The sequence below is a fragment of the Oncorhynchus tshawytscha genome, linkage group LG13 (assembly GCF_018296145.1).
Source record: "Oncorhynchus tshawytscha isolate Ot180627B linkage group LG13, Otsh_v2.0, whole genome shotgun sequence".
Classification (NCBI taxonomy): domain Eukaryota; kingdom Metazoa; phylum Chordata; class Actinopteri; order Salmoniformes; family Salmonidae; genus Oncorhynchus; species Oncorhynchus tshawytscha.
This window is the reverse complement of record NC_056441.1, coordinates 57530853-57550377: the sequence shown is the minus strand read 5'-3', so window position 1 is coordinate 57550377 and position 19525 is coordinate 57530853. Positions and strand designations below refer to the sequence as shown.

The 19525-nt window shown below is 45.0% G+C and overlaps 1 protein-coding gene across 1 annotated transcript; it reads right to left on the bottom strand.

Annotated features, from left to right (window-relative positions):
• Window positions 1-969: 969 nt before the first annotated feature.
• Window positions 970-18618, bottom strand: LOC112266087 (zinc finger CCCH domain-containing protein 4). Its single transcript, XM_042296022.1, is given in 15 exon segments — window positions 970-3249; window positions 3252-3964; window positions 7723-7971; window positions 8202-8491; window positions 8590-9020; window positions 9174-9283; window positions 9517-9628; window positions 9787-9885; window positions 10043-10188; window positions 10374-10458; window positions 10621-10811; window positions 10911-11190; window positions 11305-11412; window positions 11580-11865; window positions 18310-18618. Coding segments are annotated over 15 exon segments (4125 nt in total). The 5' UTR covers window positions 18390-18618; the 3' UTR covers window positions 970-2304.
• Window positions 18619-19525: the final 907 nt, after the last annotated feature.

Here is a 19525-nt window from a genome sequence, read left to right as displayed (position 1 = left end):
TAATTAATTCTGACTGCAATCATTGAAGTTGTTTGTATTGACGAGGGGAAAGGAGGGGCTTTGTACAAAATAAAGTCATCAGCAATTGGATCGTCTCTAACCAATCAGTGTATCAACCCATCGGTATCTGGACAAATCAGATGGCCACAAATGTGCTCGCATTCGGTGAAGCGTCGGGCAGGTTCTCGGATCCAGACTCATTGCAGAGAAGAAGCTCACGTCCCTGGGCGTGGCCTAGCGTTTGGCAAGAGCAAGGAGTCTGGGTAGACAGGCAAGGTGTCATCAGAGGTTTATGTTAATGTAAGCTCCAGTGTTATTGGCCGTGTTCGAGAGGATCAAAACTGTAATGCATCATAGGTAAATTATGACTGACTGATCTACAAATAATGAGTAGTTATTTATGATGCAAGGTTCATTGTCGATCAGTTGGCAGTCGCCTGCACAGTCGGCAGCAACGTCGAACTAACCCAATGTACTTCCATCAGCAGTTTTACATGAAAGACTTGTGGCGAGCATAATCAACAACCTCTGCATCATTCAAGACTGTTGCTTTGTGAGAAGGTGTTGGAAGTTCAGTTAGCCATTATTACTGTGTAAGTAAATATCTTAAAAAGTACCCAGGGCCTTGCCTTGGCTCCAAGTCAGAGCAGGTCCACCGGAACTACGGCCCAGTGAGTCACAGGTGCTGACCCGCATAGATGGAAATAGAATAGTAGAATAGTGTGAGCCTTCTGGGTAAAACACTGGGATAAATCATTAGTAGAAATGCACCATTAGTAAAAGAGATCTGTGATGGATGATGATGTGACTTCCTGGAGCCAAGAGACATCAGGATGGAAGGAAATGAATCACAAGGATCATGGTTAAGCAGGAAACACTAGGGTGACATGGTGATGACATACTACTACAGAGACGCCTGCCCGCCCTAACGTCTAGGCTGCCCATCAAACTACGAGAAACACTGGTCGGTTACTGGTTGATCACATATCGCCTTTATTAAATACTTAACAACCTCCCCTACAGTGAATGGTTACAAAATGGTACCTCTCATCAAACAGGACACTGTTCAATTTACAAAGCAGTCACTTTTTGCAAAGGGAAAACAAAAAGACACTTTTGTAGCCAGGTCACCCCAGACTTTTCATACCTCTACAGAATTGTGAGTTTATTTTATTTGTTTGAAACTTCAACAAAACAAGAATGTCAGTGTCTGTTTCTCCTCTCACGGTTACAGGCTGCATCACACTTAAATGCAGGCGGGAAGTCTCTCTCACCAAATGATTTGATTTAACTGTCATGTGACATAGGGAGGAGACAGGCAGATATAAGTATAAAAAAAATAAATTAAAATGATCATAACTCACACATGACAGAAGGACACTCATGACCGTTGTGGTTTTCAATTATACAGTTCTGACTCAGTGGCAGAGAGGTGTGAGTGGAACCTCAAGCAGGGGTGTGTGGGGTGGTGGGACCAACATGGCCAACATAGTCATAGGCATCACCCCGACACACAACAAACAAACAGACAGAAGAGGCTAGAGAGAACACAGTGCTGAAAGAACAGAGGGCTCAAATATTAAAAAAGAAGAGACAGCCGACAGAGGAGAAAGACTGACAGATAACAGACAAGCACAAAGAAATTACTTCAAATCAAGCAAACAAAAGAGTTGTATTCATATATAATATACTGTACTGTTATAACGCTACAGGCAGAGGGATTGGCAGTAAATGTTCTCTATGTGTTATCTTAGCCTGCGATTGAACTAGAAAAGATACAATGATTGACAAGAATTCTTCCCACGGCGACAGTGGAAGTCAGTGACCTGAAAGGGTTGGTGGGATGGGACAGAACGGTTGATAAAGGGAGAGTTTGGAGACTGGAGTTACAAACAAATGCAAAGGAAAATGAACAGGACTAGGAGGAGCATAAATGAGGAAGTACAGCCCATTTAAATCTGTGGACGCTTATGTTACTGTTGTCCAACAATTGTTTTCTCTTAAAGCAGGGAGGAACTCTCATAAAGGGAATACATTTATTTATACATCTGTTTGTTTTAAAATAGAGGTCTCTCTTTCCCAGACTCCAACATATCCCTGCCTCCCACACCCCCTCCCTCCCCAGCCCCAAAGTTCGTTATAGAATCTCATTAGCAAACACTGCAGGTGTGACGCCTGGCCAACATGTTCAAACGTTCACCGTCTGTGGCCAGTCCGGCTCCCGCCTCAGTGCGCTCCTTGCTGATGTGTTCAGTGTTCGTGTCTAAAACAATAATCGACCAGCCAGGTGGATAGGTGCAGATATCACTGGCAGAAGGGTGATGCCGTGGGGTCAAAGCCTTTGAAAACCTCCTTCAGAGAAGCATTGTCCTGCTCCGTGGTGGTGGTCGTGTCGCCAGGCTGGGCAGGGCTGTTCCCACCAAAGGGGCTGCCGGAGCCGCTGGGCTTGCTGGCCTGTTTCACCATGGTGAAGAGCGAGGACACAGGCAGGTTGTGGACACCCGCCGGGGCCTGCTCAGCAGCACCAGGGGGACCCTGTCCGGCCGTGGAGGAGCCAGAGGCAGCAGGACCTCCGGTGGACGGCGAGGGTGCAGGCTTGGGCCTGGGCCGGTTATAGCTGTTGTAGCGGTCAGTGGACTGCTCGCTACTCTTCTCTGGCTCCGGCTGGTCCAGGGCAGACTTACGGACAAATAGGGGCTCCTTGGCCTTGGGCTTGGCTGGTGCTGCCTCAATGGGTTTGGGCTCTGTGGGGCCGCTGCTGGGGGTTGTGTTTGTGGTGGCACCAGGGCCCTCAAGTTTACCTGCACTAGGAGTCCGGGGGTCATATAGACTGATCCCACTCAGCACACTGCTGCCACCAACTGCACCCGCTCCCCCTCCACGGCCCACCCCACCTGCAGACAGTAGCCGAGGGTCGTAGGGGGCGATGGTGGGGGAGGAGGAACCGGAGGTGGGTGGAGGGGCTACCGGGGAGACCGTCAGAGGGGGGACAGGGGACTCTGAAGGCTGCTTCAGGGCAGATTTCTGCGGCTGAAGCCGTGGGTCAGCGGGGGCTTTGCGGGCCATTCGAGGATCGGCAGGCTTGTCGACAGGGGTGGGCAACAAAGCAGGAGGCGCCGGCAAAAGGGTTGTTGGAGGGACGAGGGGGAGAGGAGGGGATGACTGCGAGGGGCCGGATGAGGCGTTAACAGTCTTGAGGATGCGAGAGAGCAGCTCAAAGTCTGGGAGGGAGGAGGAGGCTGGGGCGGGGGTTCTAAGGAGGGAGGGGGATGGGTGGGGTAGGGGGGAGGGCCGCCGTGTGGATCCGCTGCTGGCTGCGTGAGAGGCGGGGGTCCATGGCTGAAACAGGGGGATGCCTGGGGGAGGGGGAGGAGGTCCTGTTTAGGGATTGGGATGGGGATGAGGTCCTCAGGGTTCCATGTCACTGTCTTAGCGTACGGGGGCATGTGCAGGAGAATGTCCTTCTTGATGTGGCTGAACTGCTTCAGCTGGGAGCGCGGGTCCCTCAGGGCCATGCCCATCAGGGGGTCCAGGGGGATGGGCACAGGCTTGTCCCTCAAAACCCTCTCCGTCTCCTCCTCTTCTGCAGGGGGAGCCGTGAGGGGCGGGGGCTTGTACACCAGGGGGGCGTCTGGTTTAGGGGTGAGGGTGGCGGTAGCAAGCCGGGCCAGGCGGGGGTCTGCAGGGGTGACGGTGGATGCCGAGGAGGGGTTGGGAGAGTCCAAGGCCTGGGCAGAGTCTGTGGCCCGGGAGAGGCGGGGATCACGAGCCAGCCGGGGGTCCCCCTGGCGGGGGTCCGCCGGTCGGATGGGGGTGCGCTGGGGAGCCTTTCTGGAGGCGGGGGTCGCTGGGGGGCCTTCAGGTTTGGGGGGCCCCTGGCTCTGCTGGCGGAGCGTCTTCAAAATGGATGTGACACTGCCGCCTCCATCCTCATCCTCACTGGAGTACCAGTTAGCTGAGTCACCTAGGAGATAAAGCAACAGGAATCAGTGATGATCAGTTTAGAAACCACAACCAGTTCAGAAACCACAACCACCGAAAACTAGGGGTGTGAACGAATTTGGGAACCTTAAAATTAAGAATGTTTTTCCCCCCACAATTTTGATCACAGTGCATGCAGCTGGCTCGCCTGTTCTTTCTTTTTGCTAATGTCTTCGGTCTGTAGCGTGTAGAATATCCTAGCCTATTCATTGTTGACAGGCCCTGCTTTACTGAGAATACGAGACATTGCAAGCCAAGAAATTTCGAGACACAACATTCCATTGGGAGATACAGCTTTTGATTGCCGGTAGATAGGCCTAGTGTACAGTTCTGACTCTGTCTGCCTGTTGGCTGACCTGCCTGTACCGTGCCCCTCCTCTCTCTTTCCATCCCTGGCTAGCTCGCTATGAAAGATGTGAGTTTGTGTCTTCTCGGCAGTACGGCAACTAATCAGTCTCGTCCTTTCCAAAATATACTGAATCTTAGGAGTCAATTCCTAGTGGAAAATGTTTTCTTTCTACTAAATGTCTTGTTAAGTCACGGTATTTCAACTTTAAACTACATTTGTAGGAGAGTGGTCTTGCGAGCAGGCAGGCAGGCTGCGCGCAGGCAGCTCAAGATAATTTGATTGACAGTTCCTTTACAGAGAAGTATAATGCCTGTTCACTGGTGCTTCAAAACTATCTCTAGAGAAGGTTTCGTGTTGGCATTTAAAAAGCCGTAGTGTACCCTTACAGCCATTGCACACCCTTATAGCCGTAGCCCTTAAGAGTATATGACTGCGGTAGATATGACTTCATTGCCCTTCCCAAGTGGTCATACATACGTAATAGGACCATTATTCTGCATTGACATGGAATTTTATGATATTTTTCTTATAGTTTTAATGGAAATCTGAAAAAATTGCTGTTTTAAACATTAAGCAAAATTGTCCATTTGTCACATCCCTATTGAGAACCACCTACAATCAGGGCCGCGGGCCAATTTTTTCTGGAGTGGATGGTCGGGGGCCGGAACATAATTACAAATCATTTGTAGACTGCAATTTGACCGCAAGAAGCACAAACAGATATAATATTTGAATAAAACATCATTTCAGACCTTACTTACATTTGTATACAATCATATGTACAGTAACGCTCTATTATGCATTTTATTTTTTTTAAACAGTCTTTTAAGTCCAACAATAATTGAAAAAATTGAAAACTTGGGGGGCCAAATAAAAACAAACGTGGGCCAAAATCAGCCCGCGGGTCATCAGTTGGAGAACCCTGATTTAAATCAATGTCAGTGCTCAAGATAATTAGTAAAGTATCTCACACAACAACAGCTCCACCTAGCGAGGGTGTAGAGGCCAATTGGAGTCCCTAATCTGATCGATGGGAATATATTACACAACCACAGCCCAGAGGATGTTGACTCTGCTGAGGGGTTCCAGTGAGGGTCAATGGTGTTATACAGACATTTTCTGCCTCCCCGGGATACATATACACTACCAGTCAAAAGTTTGGGGTCACTTAGACATTTCCTTGTATTTTAAAGAAAAGCACATTTTTTTTGCCCATTAACTTGAAATTAAAATTGATCAGAAATACAGTGTAGACATTGTTAATGTTGTAAATGAATATTGTAGCTGGAAACGGCTGATTTTTAATGGAATATCTTCATAGGCGTACAGAGGCCCATTATCAGCAACCATCACTCCTGTGTTCCAATGGCAAGTTGTGTTAGCTAATCCATGTTTATAATTTTAAAAGGCTAATTGATCATTAGAAAACCCTTTTGCAATTATGTTAGCACAGCTGAAAACTGTTGTTCTAATCAAAGAAGCAATAAACCTGTCCATACTACTGAGTATCTGGAATAACAGCATTTGTGGGTTCAATTACAGGCTCAAAATGTCTAAAAAATAAGAACTTTCTTCTGAAACTCGTCAGTCTATTCTTGTTCTGAGAAATGAAGGCTATTTCATGTGAGAAATAACCAAGAAACTGAAGATCTCGTACAACGCTGTGCACTACTCCCTTCACAGAACAGCACAAACTGGCTCTAAACAGAATAGAAAGACGAGTGGGAGGCCCCGGTGCACAACTGAGCAAAAGGACAAGTACATTAATGTCTAGTTTGAGAAACAGACACCTCACAAGTCCTCAACTGTCAGCTTCATTAAATATTAACCGCAATACACCAGTCTCAACGTCAACAATGAAGAGGCAACTCCAGTTGCTCCGGTTCATCTGTTCAGTGTCTGTGTTCTTTTGCCCATCTTAATAATTTATTTTTATTGGCCAGTCTGAGATATGGCTTTTTCTTTGCAACTCTGTCTAGAAGGCCAGCATCCCGGAGTCGCCTCTTCACTGTTGACATTGAGACTGGTGTTTTGCAAGTACCTTTTAAGCCTGTAATCAAACCCACAAATGCTGATGCTCCAGATACTCAACTAGTCCAAAGGCCCGTTTTATTGCTTCTTTAAATCAGAATGACAGTTTTCAGCTATGCTAACATAATTGCAAAAGGGTTTTCTAATGATCAATTAGCCTTTTAAAATGATAAACATGGATTAGCTAACACAACGTGCCATTGGAACACAGGAGTGCTGTTTTCTGATAATGGGCCTCTGTACGCCTATGTAGATCTTCCATTAAAAATCAGCCATTTCCAGCTACAATAGTCATTTACAACGTCTACACTGTATTTCTGATCAATTTGATGTTATTTTAATCAATAAGAAATGGGCTTTTCTTTCAAAAACAAGGACATTTCTAAGTGACCCAAAACTTTTTAACAATAGTGTACATTTGTGACCAAACAAAAGGAGACAGGAACACTGTAAACTTTACACTGACTTAAGCAAGCACTTTTCGGGGCTAAAACCGTACAACTTATGAATCATACGATTAGCTTTAGTTGTGTCCTAAATGGCACCCTATTCCCTTTATAGTGAACTACTTTTGAACATGGCCCAAGCCAGGGTTTACACAGCATATGCACTCGACTCAAACTTTTTAATGCGCTCTATGTAGCCTATACGGGTAAGTGCGACCTCTAGTCAGTATTTATATTGTGTCTGTATCAATATTGCATAGTTCTGCAGTGTTTGCACTGCCAATACACTGTTTATACTGTGTCAGTGGGAATTGTTTGTTTTGTCTATGGAGAATTGAGATGGTGCCTGCAGTAATTTCCCATGGTGGTGCATGCCAGGTTTACCAGGCCCAGGAGAAGTGCTTATGTTATTGCCTGTGCTGGCTTGCCGTTATATTAGTGTCTAAGCAAAATAGACATCAATACCGTGTCGACGGCTCCAGGGCCACATCGGAATTTCAACATTTATCGAGGGGAAGGGCAGTTATTTGAAAACGTATAGGTCCATTATAATTTCAACAGACTGTACATTCTATCTAGTTTAAGACATTCAAGAGTGGCCTGGGTGGCTTAGACTAGTGGAGCACTTCAGCAACTCTCCTCCATCTTTCCTATCTCTATATCCTATCCAATAACCTTTTTTTTCTTTTTTTGAGTGGCCTGGAGTGTTTTTCAACCCCCTAGAGTCAAAGCCTGGGGGGGTTCTACTAAGCTAACATATGGAATTGTTTTAAGATGATCATACCAAGGATCATTTAGATATTTGATTTAGAATTTTAGGACCCCTTTAGGTTATAAAAATATATATAAAAAAATGTTTTAATGAAACATTGAACATATGTTGCCCCTGGTCTACAGTGTGTGTGAAGAGCGTACCGTCCACATCCCTCTCTCCTCCCCCCTTGGCTAGTCTGGCCCTCTCCTCGTCCTCCTGCTGTTTCTGCTGGATTCTCAGGAACAGCATGCGCTGGGCCGGCGGCAGGAAGTCGGGCATGCCCATCCCCGCCTGCTGACTTGCTGAGCCTCCGTTAGCAGGGACGTCCGGGCCTCCCATGGAACTCTGGTTTCCTCCCGATCCTCTTCCTTCTTTCTCGTCCATCCCTCCAAAGCCCTGGAAGTCATCACCTGGAAGGTACAGGAGGAGGTTGAAAACTACAACACTCAGACACATTACAGCACAGGTTTAGATTCCATCTGAAATTATATTGGATGGGCCAACATTAGTATATTGGATGGGCCAACATTAGTATATTGGATGGGCCAACATTAGTATATTGGATGGGCCAACATTAGTCTGATGTGAACAGTGACTGTATGCTTTGTTTATTATGTGATACGCTGTCAGCTCAGTTTACCTTCCTCCTCCACCCCGTCCATATTCATGTCTTGCTGCTGGTTGAAGAAGCTGTCAAAGAAGTTACCCCCTGGAGGAGGTCCGGGTGGCATCATGGGCCCCCCTTCTGAGCCAAAGCCTGGCATCATGGGGGGTCCTCCGGGGCCCATGGGCGGGGGAGGACCCATTGACATGTCTGGGGGCATCATGCCAGGTGGAGGGAACCGAGGCGGAGGCCCACCAGGCCCACCGGGGAGCCCTTGGGGGCCAGTTGCGCCAGCTTGGCCTGTGGCAGTTCCTGGGGTCTGACCTCTGTAGAGAGAAGAATTATTGAGGTTAACCATGTTCCTAGTACATACTCAAACTATAAAACCCACATAAATAGGTTTGGATGGATATGAAAAGGTCACCTGTGATTAGCTAGTTTCTGAGCTAGCTGTCCCGTGGGCTGCACCTTGATCTCAAACAGTGAGGGGATCTTCTTCCCACCATTGCCAGAACAGGGGGGTGGGGGGCCCATGGATGGTGGTGGGGGACCATTGGGGTTGGGTGGGCCTTGGTAGGGGCCACTTTCTGGGTAGGGGGGAGGGGGGCCAGGACAGGGACCGGGCCCTTGGGTAGGCCCTGGGCCGGGGAGGCCGTTGGGGGACATGGGGCCCTGTGGTGGTCCAGGAGGTCCAAAGTCCCCAGAGCCAGAGTTGTCAGGCGGCCCTGGTCTGGGCGGTGTCGGGAGCAGGCCCACCCCTGGAGGAGGCTTGGGAAGGGGGTTGATCCCCTGCTTCTTTAGCTCCTCCACCTCCTTCTCATCCTCAGCTCCAGCCTCGGCATCCTCCGCAAGCATCTAGGAACACAAGAGATGAGAAGGTGGTCAAAAGGGGTTAACAGACTAACACAGACAGAGCAAGAAACACCAGAAATGAGAAGAGAGTGAGTGAAAGTGTGAGAGTGTTAAAGAAACAGATGTGGTGTCTAAATCCACTTGAGGAAGGCTCACCTTGTTTAGCAGGTCTTGGGTGTCATCGGTAAGAGGCTCGTGGGAGAACATGCATTCGTCTCCATTCACACAGCTCCCGGTGGTGTGGAACAGCTTGCAGGGGAAATCACGTGCTGGCGAGTTAAAGAACTATGGATGGCCTGGATGGACTGAACTCACTCAAAGACTGTTTCATGGCCATATAGGCCCGATATTCAAAATGCGTCCCAGGGCTAGCACTGGTATAGGCTATATTAAACTTGACAACTAGTATGGCCGTTCTAGTTATGCTAGCTGTAAACACATACTGAAGGGTATATGAAATGTCCTATCTGATACAAAGTGGACTGCAGGTAAAGGATATCATGCATGTAGGGGCAGTTTTCAGCCCGCGCGCAGAAGCCGGTGATGTAGAACTTGCAGAGTTCTTTCTTCTTGGGCAGCTCAATATCGTGGCTGAAGTTGCAGTGTTCCCCCTAGAAAGTTGGCAAAGAGATAAACCGATCAAAATCACATTTGGACAAGATTTTAAAAAGCAGTTGATGGTAACATGTTAGAAGAATGATTTCACATTCTATTGAGAATGCCTGGCAAGAACATGATCTCCGCTCAAATTCCATGATTTCCTTCTTACCCAAGTACAGCGGCCCTCCATGTAGTACTTGCAGATAGCTTTCCCTTTCTTGTCTTGGTGCTTGTCCCCCTGGTGCTTGTTGTGCTGGCCTCCTCCATCCTGCACCACAACACAAACAAACAGGTTCTATTTGGCCTTGCGGTGAGGTCTTCCAACGATTATAAGTTTTAAAGTGTTATCAGAAATCCAACTTGTACAGGTTGAGTATTCATTCAGAGGAGCGAGCAGGTCTGTAAGGTGTTGGTTTTATTCTCACCCCCATGTCCCCCAAGTCTCCATTGTTGTCCTCTTCGTGACCCTGGTCTCCACCCCCTCGGCCCCTCCCTCGGTTCCGCCCTCGGCCTCCACGGTTCATACCACGCCCTTGTTTCCCACGGCCCCTTCCCCGCCCACCTTTGCCACCTGGTAGGAGCAGGGAGAGAGACACTTCATCAGTGGGCTACAATGGAACAAGACAGGCAACCATTTTGGATCGGGTGCAAAGCACATTTACTTAGGAAGGACATCAGAACAGCTAACCTAGTATGTATATTACAGTAGCATGACTAAGTATTGTTTAGTATGAATAATTCTGACAGCCAACTCACCCCTTCCACGGTCTTTGGACTTCCTGTACTGAGAGTATTCATCATAGTCATCCTCACCCATGTGGTCATAGTCATCATCTCCATACTAGAACACAACATCAATTGGATGAGGAACAATTCAGAAACAAGAATATACTTTCTTGAGATTTTCAGCACTTTGCTGCTTTAGCAGCATACCAGTATGTTTGATAGATCATTTCACATTGTCTGTGCATCTGGGGCCAGAGGATGACTGTCTTTGACTCACCTCCATCTCGTCTCCTCCTCCTCCCCCTCCTCCTCCTCCTCCTCCGTACATCATCCCTTCTCCGTCCTCGTTGTCTCCACCCATCTTGCCCCCTCGCCCCCGACCCCTGCTCCCTCCTCTTCCTCTACCTCCACGCCCTCCTCCTCTCATGCCTCCTCGACCTCGTTGGTTCTTCATACGACCTTTACCTCCTGTGGAGAAAGAAAACAAAACACTGTCAGCACCTTGTGTCAGCATATGAAAGGCACGCGGCGACCTGCAAGCAAACAAGTAACGGTTGTTCAATTCACCTCTGACCCCATTTTTGCTACCTCTGCCCCCGCGACTGTTGCCCCTTCCACCTCCATCGCCGCTGCCTCCCTCTTTGGCCTTGCGGTACTGGTTGAGCTCCTTGGTGAAGTCATCGTAGTCTTCATCGCCCATCTCCTCGTCCTCCTCTCCCTCGTAGTTCTCCTCTTCATAATCGCCGTAGCCCCCGTAGCCTTGCTTGTCCATCTTTACGTAGCTGCCCTTCTTAGGCATGGGGCCCCCGTGGCCGGAGGACGGGGCTGGTGGGTAACCTCCAAGGGACTGAGAATCAATCATTGTTAGACCACTATGATTACATGGTAGTAAACAGATTAGCAACTCCACAGCAAGTATCTTCAATCGTGTAATTTAGAGCGCCGCCATGGGGTAACTTACAGAAGGGGTGTACGTAGGGCTATAGTCCCGATACTTCCTCTTCTCACCTGGGCTGTAGTCAGAGTCATCACTAAAGTCTGAGTGGTCATCACTGGAGGAGGCATGGCGCTGTAACACCACACACACAACAAGGAAGGAGAGATAGGTTGAGTGAAAAAGTACTTAGAAACATCTTTAGACTACAGTAAGAAAGCAATAACCTCCCTGATCTGAAGGGTCTGTATCAGACGATGACAGCCAGAACAGAGCTGGATGTGAACCACACACACTCTTACTTTGTGCTTGGATTTGCGTCTCTTCTTGGCTCTCCTCTTCTCCTTCTCCCGCTCCCTCTCTTTTCTCCTCTTCCTCTTGTGGCGTCGGGCCTTCTCGTCATCCTTCTCATCGCCGCTGGCGTGGCGCTCTTTGCTGCGGTGAGTTTTCTCTGGGGGGGCCGCCTCTGCTGCTGCTGTTCCTTCACCTTCATCTTCTCCTCCTCCTCCGGCGCTGGGCTCCTCTGCCACCTCCACCTCGCCACCATCATCCTCCAGCTCCCCCTCTTCCAACTCACCATCCTCACGCCTGTGACAAACAGAGGACAGATAGACAGGACATCAAAATGCTGTTCAAGCCACACACTCAGGTCTCATCCGTGTAGTTCATGTTTGGACTCCCAGTATGTGACAGGTAGAGGGTTCCTGGGTGGTGAGCATTCCATTCCTAGACACCCCCACAAGACTGTAGCAATCAGGGATCAAAGCTTTTCATCTGTGGGAAAAGTACAGTGGAATAAAATGGCATTAACAACCGCGACTGCTAGTTTGGGAATTTGGATAATTCCTTTTTCATGGTAGAGGTAACATTGCGAGTCTCAGGAACCTGTTTTACACATTTTATATTTATAACTTGTATAGCCCGAGCGAGTCACTTCCCTCATGTTCTAACTCGAGTAATTCAATTTGTAGGTTTCAGACGCTAATTATGGCGTTTCCTTGTGTGTTTCTGTACGTTTGTCTTGACAGTGGAGATAACACGGTTATCCGCAGGGCCAATCAGCTGTTGTTATCCTATGACAATGTCTGAGAGCTGCGTTTGTATGAACTCGTCAAACAGTCACACCACCGTTCACCCACAAACCATGACACACCGTAGGCTGCTCTGCTGTAACACTCTGATGAGTTAAGAATGTTGTGGTTGGGTGACTGGGTTGGCTGTTATTGCGGGTGACATGAAGGACCTAGTGTCTGCTGAGAGAGTCAAGAGGACCAGATCATGTTTTTATTAGATTGACCACATCGGCATAGGCCTACTGACTGTGTGCTGGAGATAGGACTGCTAGGGTGTAAAGTTTGTGTTATTTCTGTGTCAAAACAGGCCGAGTTATTGTGAGGCGTGTCAGGGATAAGGTGGGTGTGCTCTGTGGTAAACAAATTATATGGCAATTAATATATGGGACAGCAATTAATAACAGCAAGTTTCTCTGTGAACAGCATTTCAATATAGGTATGACATTTCCATGTGAGTGTAGTGTGTACACTGAGCTTCACTGTTTTTTCTCTATGGTCTGGGAAAAGTTGAGAGTGATGCAACTATTGTGATGTAACAGGTTGGGGGAGGGCGATTCAGTAGGTCCCAACTTGCTGGACTGGACATGGGCAATCCGTTGGCTTTCATTACGCAGGGTGGATTCAACATCAACATACAACACTATGTCAAGGACATTTCGAAATCGAGTTAGTCATTCCTGTGCAGGGAGACAGAAGTGTTTACATCAAAATAATCTTAAACAGTCTGCTATTTATCAGTGAAGACAGAGTCAATTTCATCTCTCAACAGTCCTCAACAGCATGCAATATGCTTGCATAGGAGATTACAAATATTTAACCAACAACCAATACAAATCTCAAACGTTACACAGAAAACCACAACAGTCAAAACTATATTACAACTGGAATAGCTAGGCCTAAATGTAACTAGAGAACACAGACAACAAGAAACAGATACTTATCCCTCTTGCCAGCTTTCAAGGTGTAGTTTCACACAGAGACACCATTGCATGATTTACTGAAATACACTGCTGTGACAATAAGGCAGGCGTGGCGGTGATAAGTAGGATATGACCACCATGTCCATTTGAAGCCTCACTTTAGCCATCGAGTCCAGCCTACAGAGTTTACAGATATTTGCTGACACTGATCAGAGCAGGCTTGAGTAACAGCCTTGCTTTCAGTGTCTGGTATAGCCTAATTTCAAAATGGTCCAGGTTAGGCCTTTATTTTATTATTCAAATACAGACTGGAATAGAATTGACTTTTGGCCAAAGTACACAGAAATGGTTTGGGTAGTAAAACAATGAGTTAGATGTAGGCTATAGAATAGACTATACTCATGAGCATACAGACCCAATCTGTGCACATAGGCCTATAGGCCAATTGAAACAAATAAAATGTAAACTGATCTCTCTTTATACTCACACCACACGGTCCACATCAAATCATCAACGTACTAACTTCCTATCTAGGACATGACTTTCCTCCTGGCCCAGAGGGTTGCTGGGTCTTACTAGTCTCCCGCTCCTCCTTACATGTAATTATCCTAAGTTTACTCTCAGCCAGAGAGGGACCACATATAGACCTAGTCACTCTTAAATAAACCAAATTAATCTAAACATTTATTTTCTCCTTCATTGTCAATGGCATGGTTTTACAACCTGGCCTAAAACAATGGAGTCCACATAATTTAACTCAGCACAGCCTACCCTTAAATCAAGATCTGCCATGGCAGTCACACAAACACTCACGTCCCTCAAGAGGCACAGGGAGGCCATTCTTGATGAGCGCAGAGCTTTGCATTGCTGGGGGTTCTATAGACTGACATGGGCATACACATAACAAAGGCTTTACTGACACAGCTCTGACTCTTGGCCCCTTTCCCTAGTGGGGTGCCAGGTACAAGTATTGAGGATTCTGTGAAAAAAGGTTTATCATGAAAACACTTTATCATGATTTTGCTCAGTTCAGATGCCAGCCAAGCCAACGTATACTTCTGCAGAGGTGTGCCACTCCCATTGGCTGGGAGAATGCCTAACCATTTGCCTGTGCAAAGAGATGTTAGGGTCTGGCCAAACCCGATCTTGTCTTGTACTAAATTAAAACTTACTCTTACAACTAGAGGTCGACCAATTAATCGGAATGGCCGATTAATTAGGGCTGATTTCAAGTTTTCATAACAATCGGAAATCGGTCATTTTGGACGCCAATTTTTTCCCCCACCTTAATTTCATCTTATTTAACTAGGCAAGTCAGTTAAGAACACATTCTTAGTTTTAATGACGGCCTAGGAACGGTGGGTTAACTGCCTTATTCAGGGGCAGAACAACAGATTTTTACCTTGTCAGCTCAGGGATTCAATCTTGCAACCTTACGGTTAACTAGTCCAACGCTCTAACCACCTGCCTCACGAGGAGCCCGCCTGTTACTCGAATACAGTAAGAAGCTTGGTAAGTTGCTAGCTAGCATTAAACTTAATCAATCATAATCACTAGTTATAACTACACATGGTTGATGATATTACTAGTTTATCTAGCGTGTCCTGCATTGCATATAATCAATGCAGTGCGCATTCGCGAAAAAGGACTGTCATTGCTCCAACGTGTACCTAACCATAAACACCAATGCCTTTCTTAAAATCAACACACAGAAGTATATATTTTTAAACCTGCATATTTAGCTAAAAGAATTCCAGGTTAGCAGGCAATATTAACCAGGTGAAATTGTGTCACCCCTCTTGTGTTCATTGCATGCAGAGTCAGGGTATATGCAACAGTTTGGGCCGCCTGGCTCATTGTGAACTAATTTGCCAGAATTGTATGTAATTATGACATAACATTGAAGGTTGTGCAATGTAACAGGAATATTTAGACTGATGGATGCCACCCGTTAGATAAAATACAGAACGGTTCCATATTTCACTGAAAGAATAAACGTCTTGTTTTCGAGATGATAGTTTCCGGATTTGACCATATTAATGACCAAAGGCTCGCATTTCTGTGTGTTATGTTATAATTAAGTTTATGATTTGATAGAGCAGTCTGACTGAGCGATGATAGGCACCAGCGGGCTCATAAGCATTCATTCAAACAGCATTTTCGTGCGTTTTACCAGCAGCTCTGCTGTTTATGACTTCAAGCCAATCAACTCCCGAGATTAGGCTAGTGTAACGATGTGATGTGAAATGGCTAGCTAGTTAGCGGGGTGTGTTTCGCTAATAGTGTTTCAAATGTCACTCGCTCTGAGACTTGGAGTAGTTGTTCCCCTTGCTCTGCATGGGTAACGCTGCTTCAAGGGTGGCTGTTGTCATTGTGTTCCTGGTTCGAGCCCAGGTAGGGGCGAGGAGAGGTACGGAAGCTATACTGTTACACTGGCAATACTAAAGTGCCTATAAGAACATCCAATAGTCAAAAGGTATATGAAATACAAATGGTATAGAGAGAAATAGTCCTATAATTCCTATAATAACCTCAACCTAAAACTTGTTACCTGGGAATATTGAAGACTCATGTTAAAAGGAACCACCAGCTTTCAGATGTCCTCATGTTCTGAGCAAGGAACTTAAACGTTAGCTTTCTTACATGGCACATATTGCACTTTTACTTTCTTCTCCAACACTTTGTTTTTGCATTATTTAAACCAAATTGAACATGTTTCATTATATATTGGAGGCTAAATTGATTTTATTGATGTATTATATTAAGTTAAAATAAGTGTTCATTCAGTATTGTTGTAATTGCCATTATTACAAATACATTTTTTAAATTTAAATCGTCCGATTAATCGGTATCGGCTTTTTAAAATATATATATTTTTAAAATCGGTATCGGTGTTGAAAAATCATAATCGGTCGACCTCTACTTATATTATGTAGTAGCCTATTTCAAACTGAGACTACAAGCGTTTTGGTTTATTAACATTACAGTAATAAAGGGTGTATATGAAAATGATAGTCATGCTGGTTTGATTTCCTGACAAATGCGTGGAACAGCAAATGCAAAGCACCTGTCAACAGCCTCCTCTGGGTTTTATAGCCTACATCACAACGATTTTGCAAACAGACGAGTCAGGAAATGATAGCACTCACTACTGCCATTTAGATAAGGCTCTAGTCTACTCTACGCCAAGGAACAATACCAAGGAACTATTAACAGAAAAAAATGACACTTGGATCCAAATATATAGCCTAATACAAATAAATTTTCCACAATCTAAGGATAGGCTTGGATAATCACACGTCAAACAAGAAAACCTTTACTGTTGCTATAAAGTTGTGTGCGTGCACTGGACACACCCTATGTGGTTCCAAGTGCATAAATTGAGTTAATACTGACAGTACCAGGTACAATCACTAATGTATACTCATGTTTTCGCTTACAAATACATTTTACAACACTATTCATGCATCATCACAACAGGATTACATCTTAATTTAAAAATTCCCTAGTTATCAATTAAACTACAAACAATGGGCCTTAATCAAAATTATGGGAAGTACTTACTGTGAGAGGTTTTCTTCACATTCTGCACTCAAAAGCATAGTGGTCTCCCCACTTTATTATTAGGGTTTGTGGAATGTTATAACTTGGGTTGTTGGGGGGGAATGAATGTTGCTGACAGGGCAATCAGGTAACTAAATAGGGAACATTTGTGTTTTACTTCACTTTTTAGACATCTGAAATGCTTTGCAAACGTTCAACACAGTTCTGGGATTTGGTGGGTGTTTGGAATAACAATCTAAAGTAAAATAGCAGTCTGTCCTGAGAAGAGAGAAGGGGGAAACTTTATAGGGGCACGAAATTAGGCGATTTTCCTGAACGTGCATGGAAGAAAATCCATTCATGTACAGATTTAGTAATTACTTTTTGTATGGGTGGCACAAACACATTCCAAGTGGAGATTAGAACGATAAAATAATTGTGCAATCACTTTGGTTACATTGTTGCTGACTAGTTAGTATGATCAATTGCACGCCTTGGAATTGTATCAATTTCTTAATTGTTAGTGATTAAATGTTCTATCAATAGCTAGCTAGTTGGCTTAGTTAAAGTTAACCTGTGGACCAATAGTTAGCTAATAGAAGCAATTCATTTTATTCGCCGATTCAAGAGGGCTCGGTCTACTGGGTGACAAATGTTTTCAACACAACTAGCCAGTTGCTACAAAGGCAGGCACAATGGCGGCCTTTGGTTTACTAGCTAGTCTGGCCAGATTGGTCTGGCAAGCTAGCTATCAAAAAAGAAACTGCGTAGTTAGCTAGCGTAACTCGTTAGCCACGTCGTTACTTAGCTGGAGTGCCAATAAAGGAAATACATACTATTTCCAACGACTGTCTAATGAAATCAATTACAATCAAGTCGTTAATCTGACCTGAAATACCTAGAATGGAATGATTAATTAGGAAACGGATTTAATTCGCCCTATTGGCTCGGTGGATAGTTTGCAAACTGCCTTTTCTTTCACGAAGGGAAGCCAGCTAGCCAACTAGCTAGCGAGTTGGAACCTTAGCTAGGCCTTTCTTTGCCATGTAATTTTGCAAAGCTTTTGTGTTCAAAAACGTTTGGACATCTAGATAATTGGACATTATTCAGAAATTAATTAATTTTAGCTAGTTAAGTTAATGGTGGACAATTAGCAAGCAAAATAATATCCTCTTTTTTTCTTCATTCGGTCTTTACTTTGATGGGGATGCAACTTTGCTGGATCAGTTATTTGAACTGATGGTCATTTCTTCATAAAATAACTTCTTGAAATACTTATTCAAACTGAACAGATCCCATGATCATTTTTGACCTTCCAGTTTGCGCTGAGCAACGTTTCAAGATGGCGTTCGTTACCTCTGTACTTGTTCCCCAGAAAAAGGCGACTTTAATCCCTTTGAAAGAAAAAAATGAAAAAGAAACCCGTGCTTTTTATGCCTAAAAAGCACAGGACAAATAAATAGTTTGATAGAAATATGATTGTAGAATTACTCGACCTTTCGTCAGTGAGAAGACTGTGTTCGTGGTTGGTTGTTGTTGGGGAGTTTGGATGGACAGTCATGCTTTCCACAGCCATTTCCTCTAGCTACATTTAGGTGCAAAAAAAATTACAACTCTACTGGCTTATGCGTCACTTAACTTGGATCTACAGTACTTGTTAATGGTTTTAGGAAGAGTTTCAGTTCATAGTAGTCAATTCCCCACTAACAGTTGTTAGAGAAATAGGTAGAAATTGTGTCCTGAGGTTCTCCGTCCTACAGTTGCGCTGTAAAATGAAACTCATCCACTTAAAATGGCTGTCTCCTCCAAAGAGAAGGGGCGGGATATTCCGAACGTGACGACATAAACATTACGTTCTCATACGTTTGTCACGGAAATATCCGAACGTTCTTCGTTCAGCGGTTGTCAAAGAGCACTCTTTGGCATAGGTGCATATCTGCAGCCAAGGGGTCTGGATTTTAGGGCACATTGAGGTATTCTTCTGCTTGTCCAGTAATTTGAACAAGTTCACCTTTCTCTTAGATAGTTGGCCCTCAGTTCCCTCTCCATGACATGACTATTGGCGGTAGCTGTGGACGGCAACGCGTGTCCCCTAGTCTGTGTGCATGTCCTGTACTAATTATAATTCACGATTAAAGCCACAGTCAAATTTCAACTTATCAGTAACCTTTTCAGTAACCTTTAATTCATTGATTGGTTCAACTGTTTTGCCATATCACAATAAAATAAAAACCAAGGACCAGGTATAGGCTCCATTGTTCATGTTTTTGTTGCCATGGGAAACTTTGTAAACAAATGTAATAGCTTCATGTTTAAATAGTAATTTCCTCTCACAGAATGTCTGAGCACTGCATGTGAAAATGTAATAAATACATTTCTTCCGCTGTTACATTTTTGTTGGTATGCCCATGCTATGATGGTATCAGTGGAGGCTCCTCAGAGGAGGAAGGGGAGGACCATCCTCAGTGAATTTTATTTAAAAAAAAATATTTTTAAACATTTCAAAAGTTATCCTTTTTAGATAAAACTATACTAAATATAATCACGTCACCAAATAATTTACTAAAACACACTATTTTGCAAAGAAAGTTTACAGTAACCTCAACAGCACTCTGTAGGGTAGCGCCATGGTGTAGCCCGAGGACAGCTAGTTTCCGTCCTCCTCTGGGTACATTGACTTCCATTCAAAACCTAGGAGGCTCATGGTTCTAG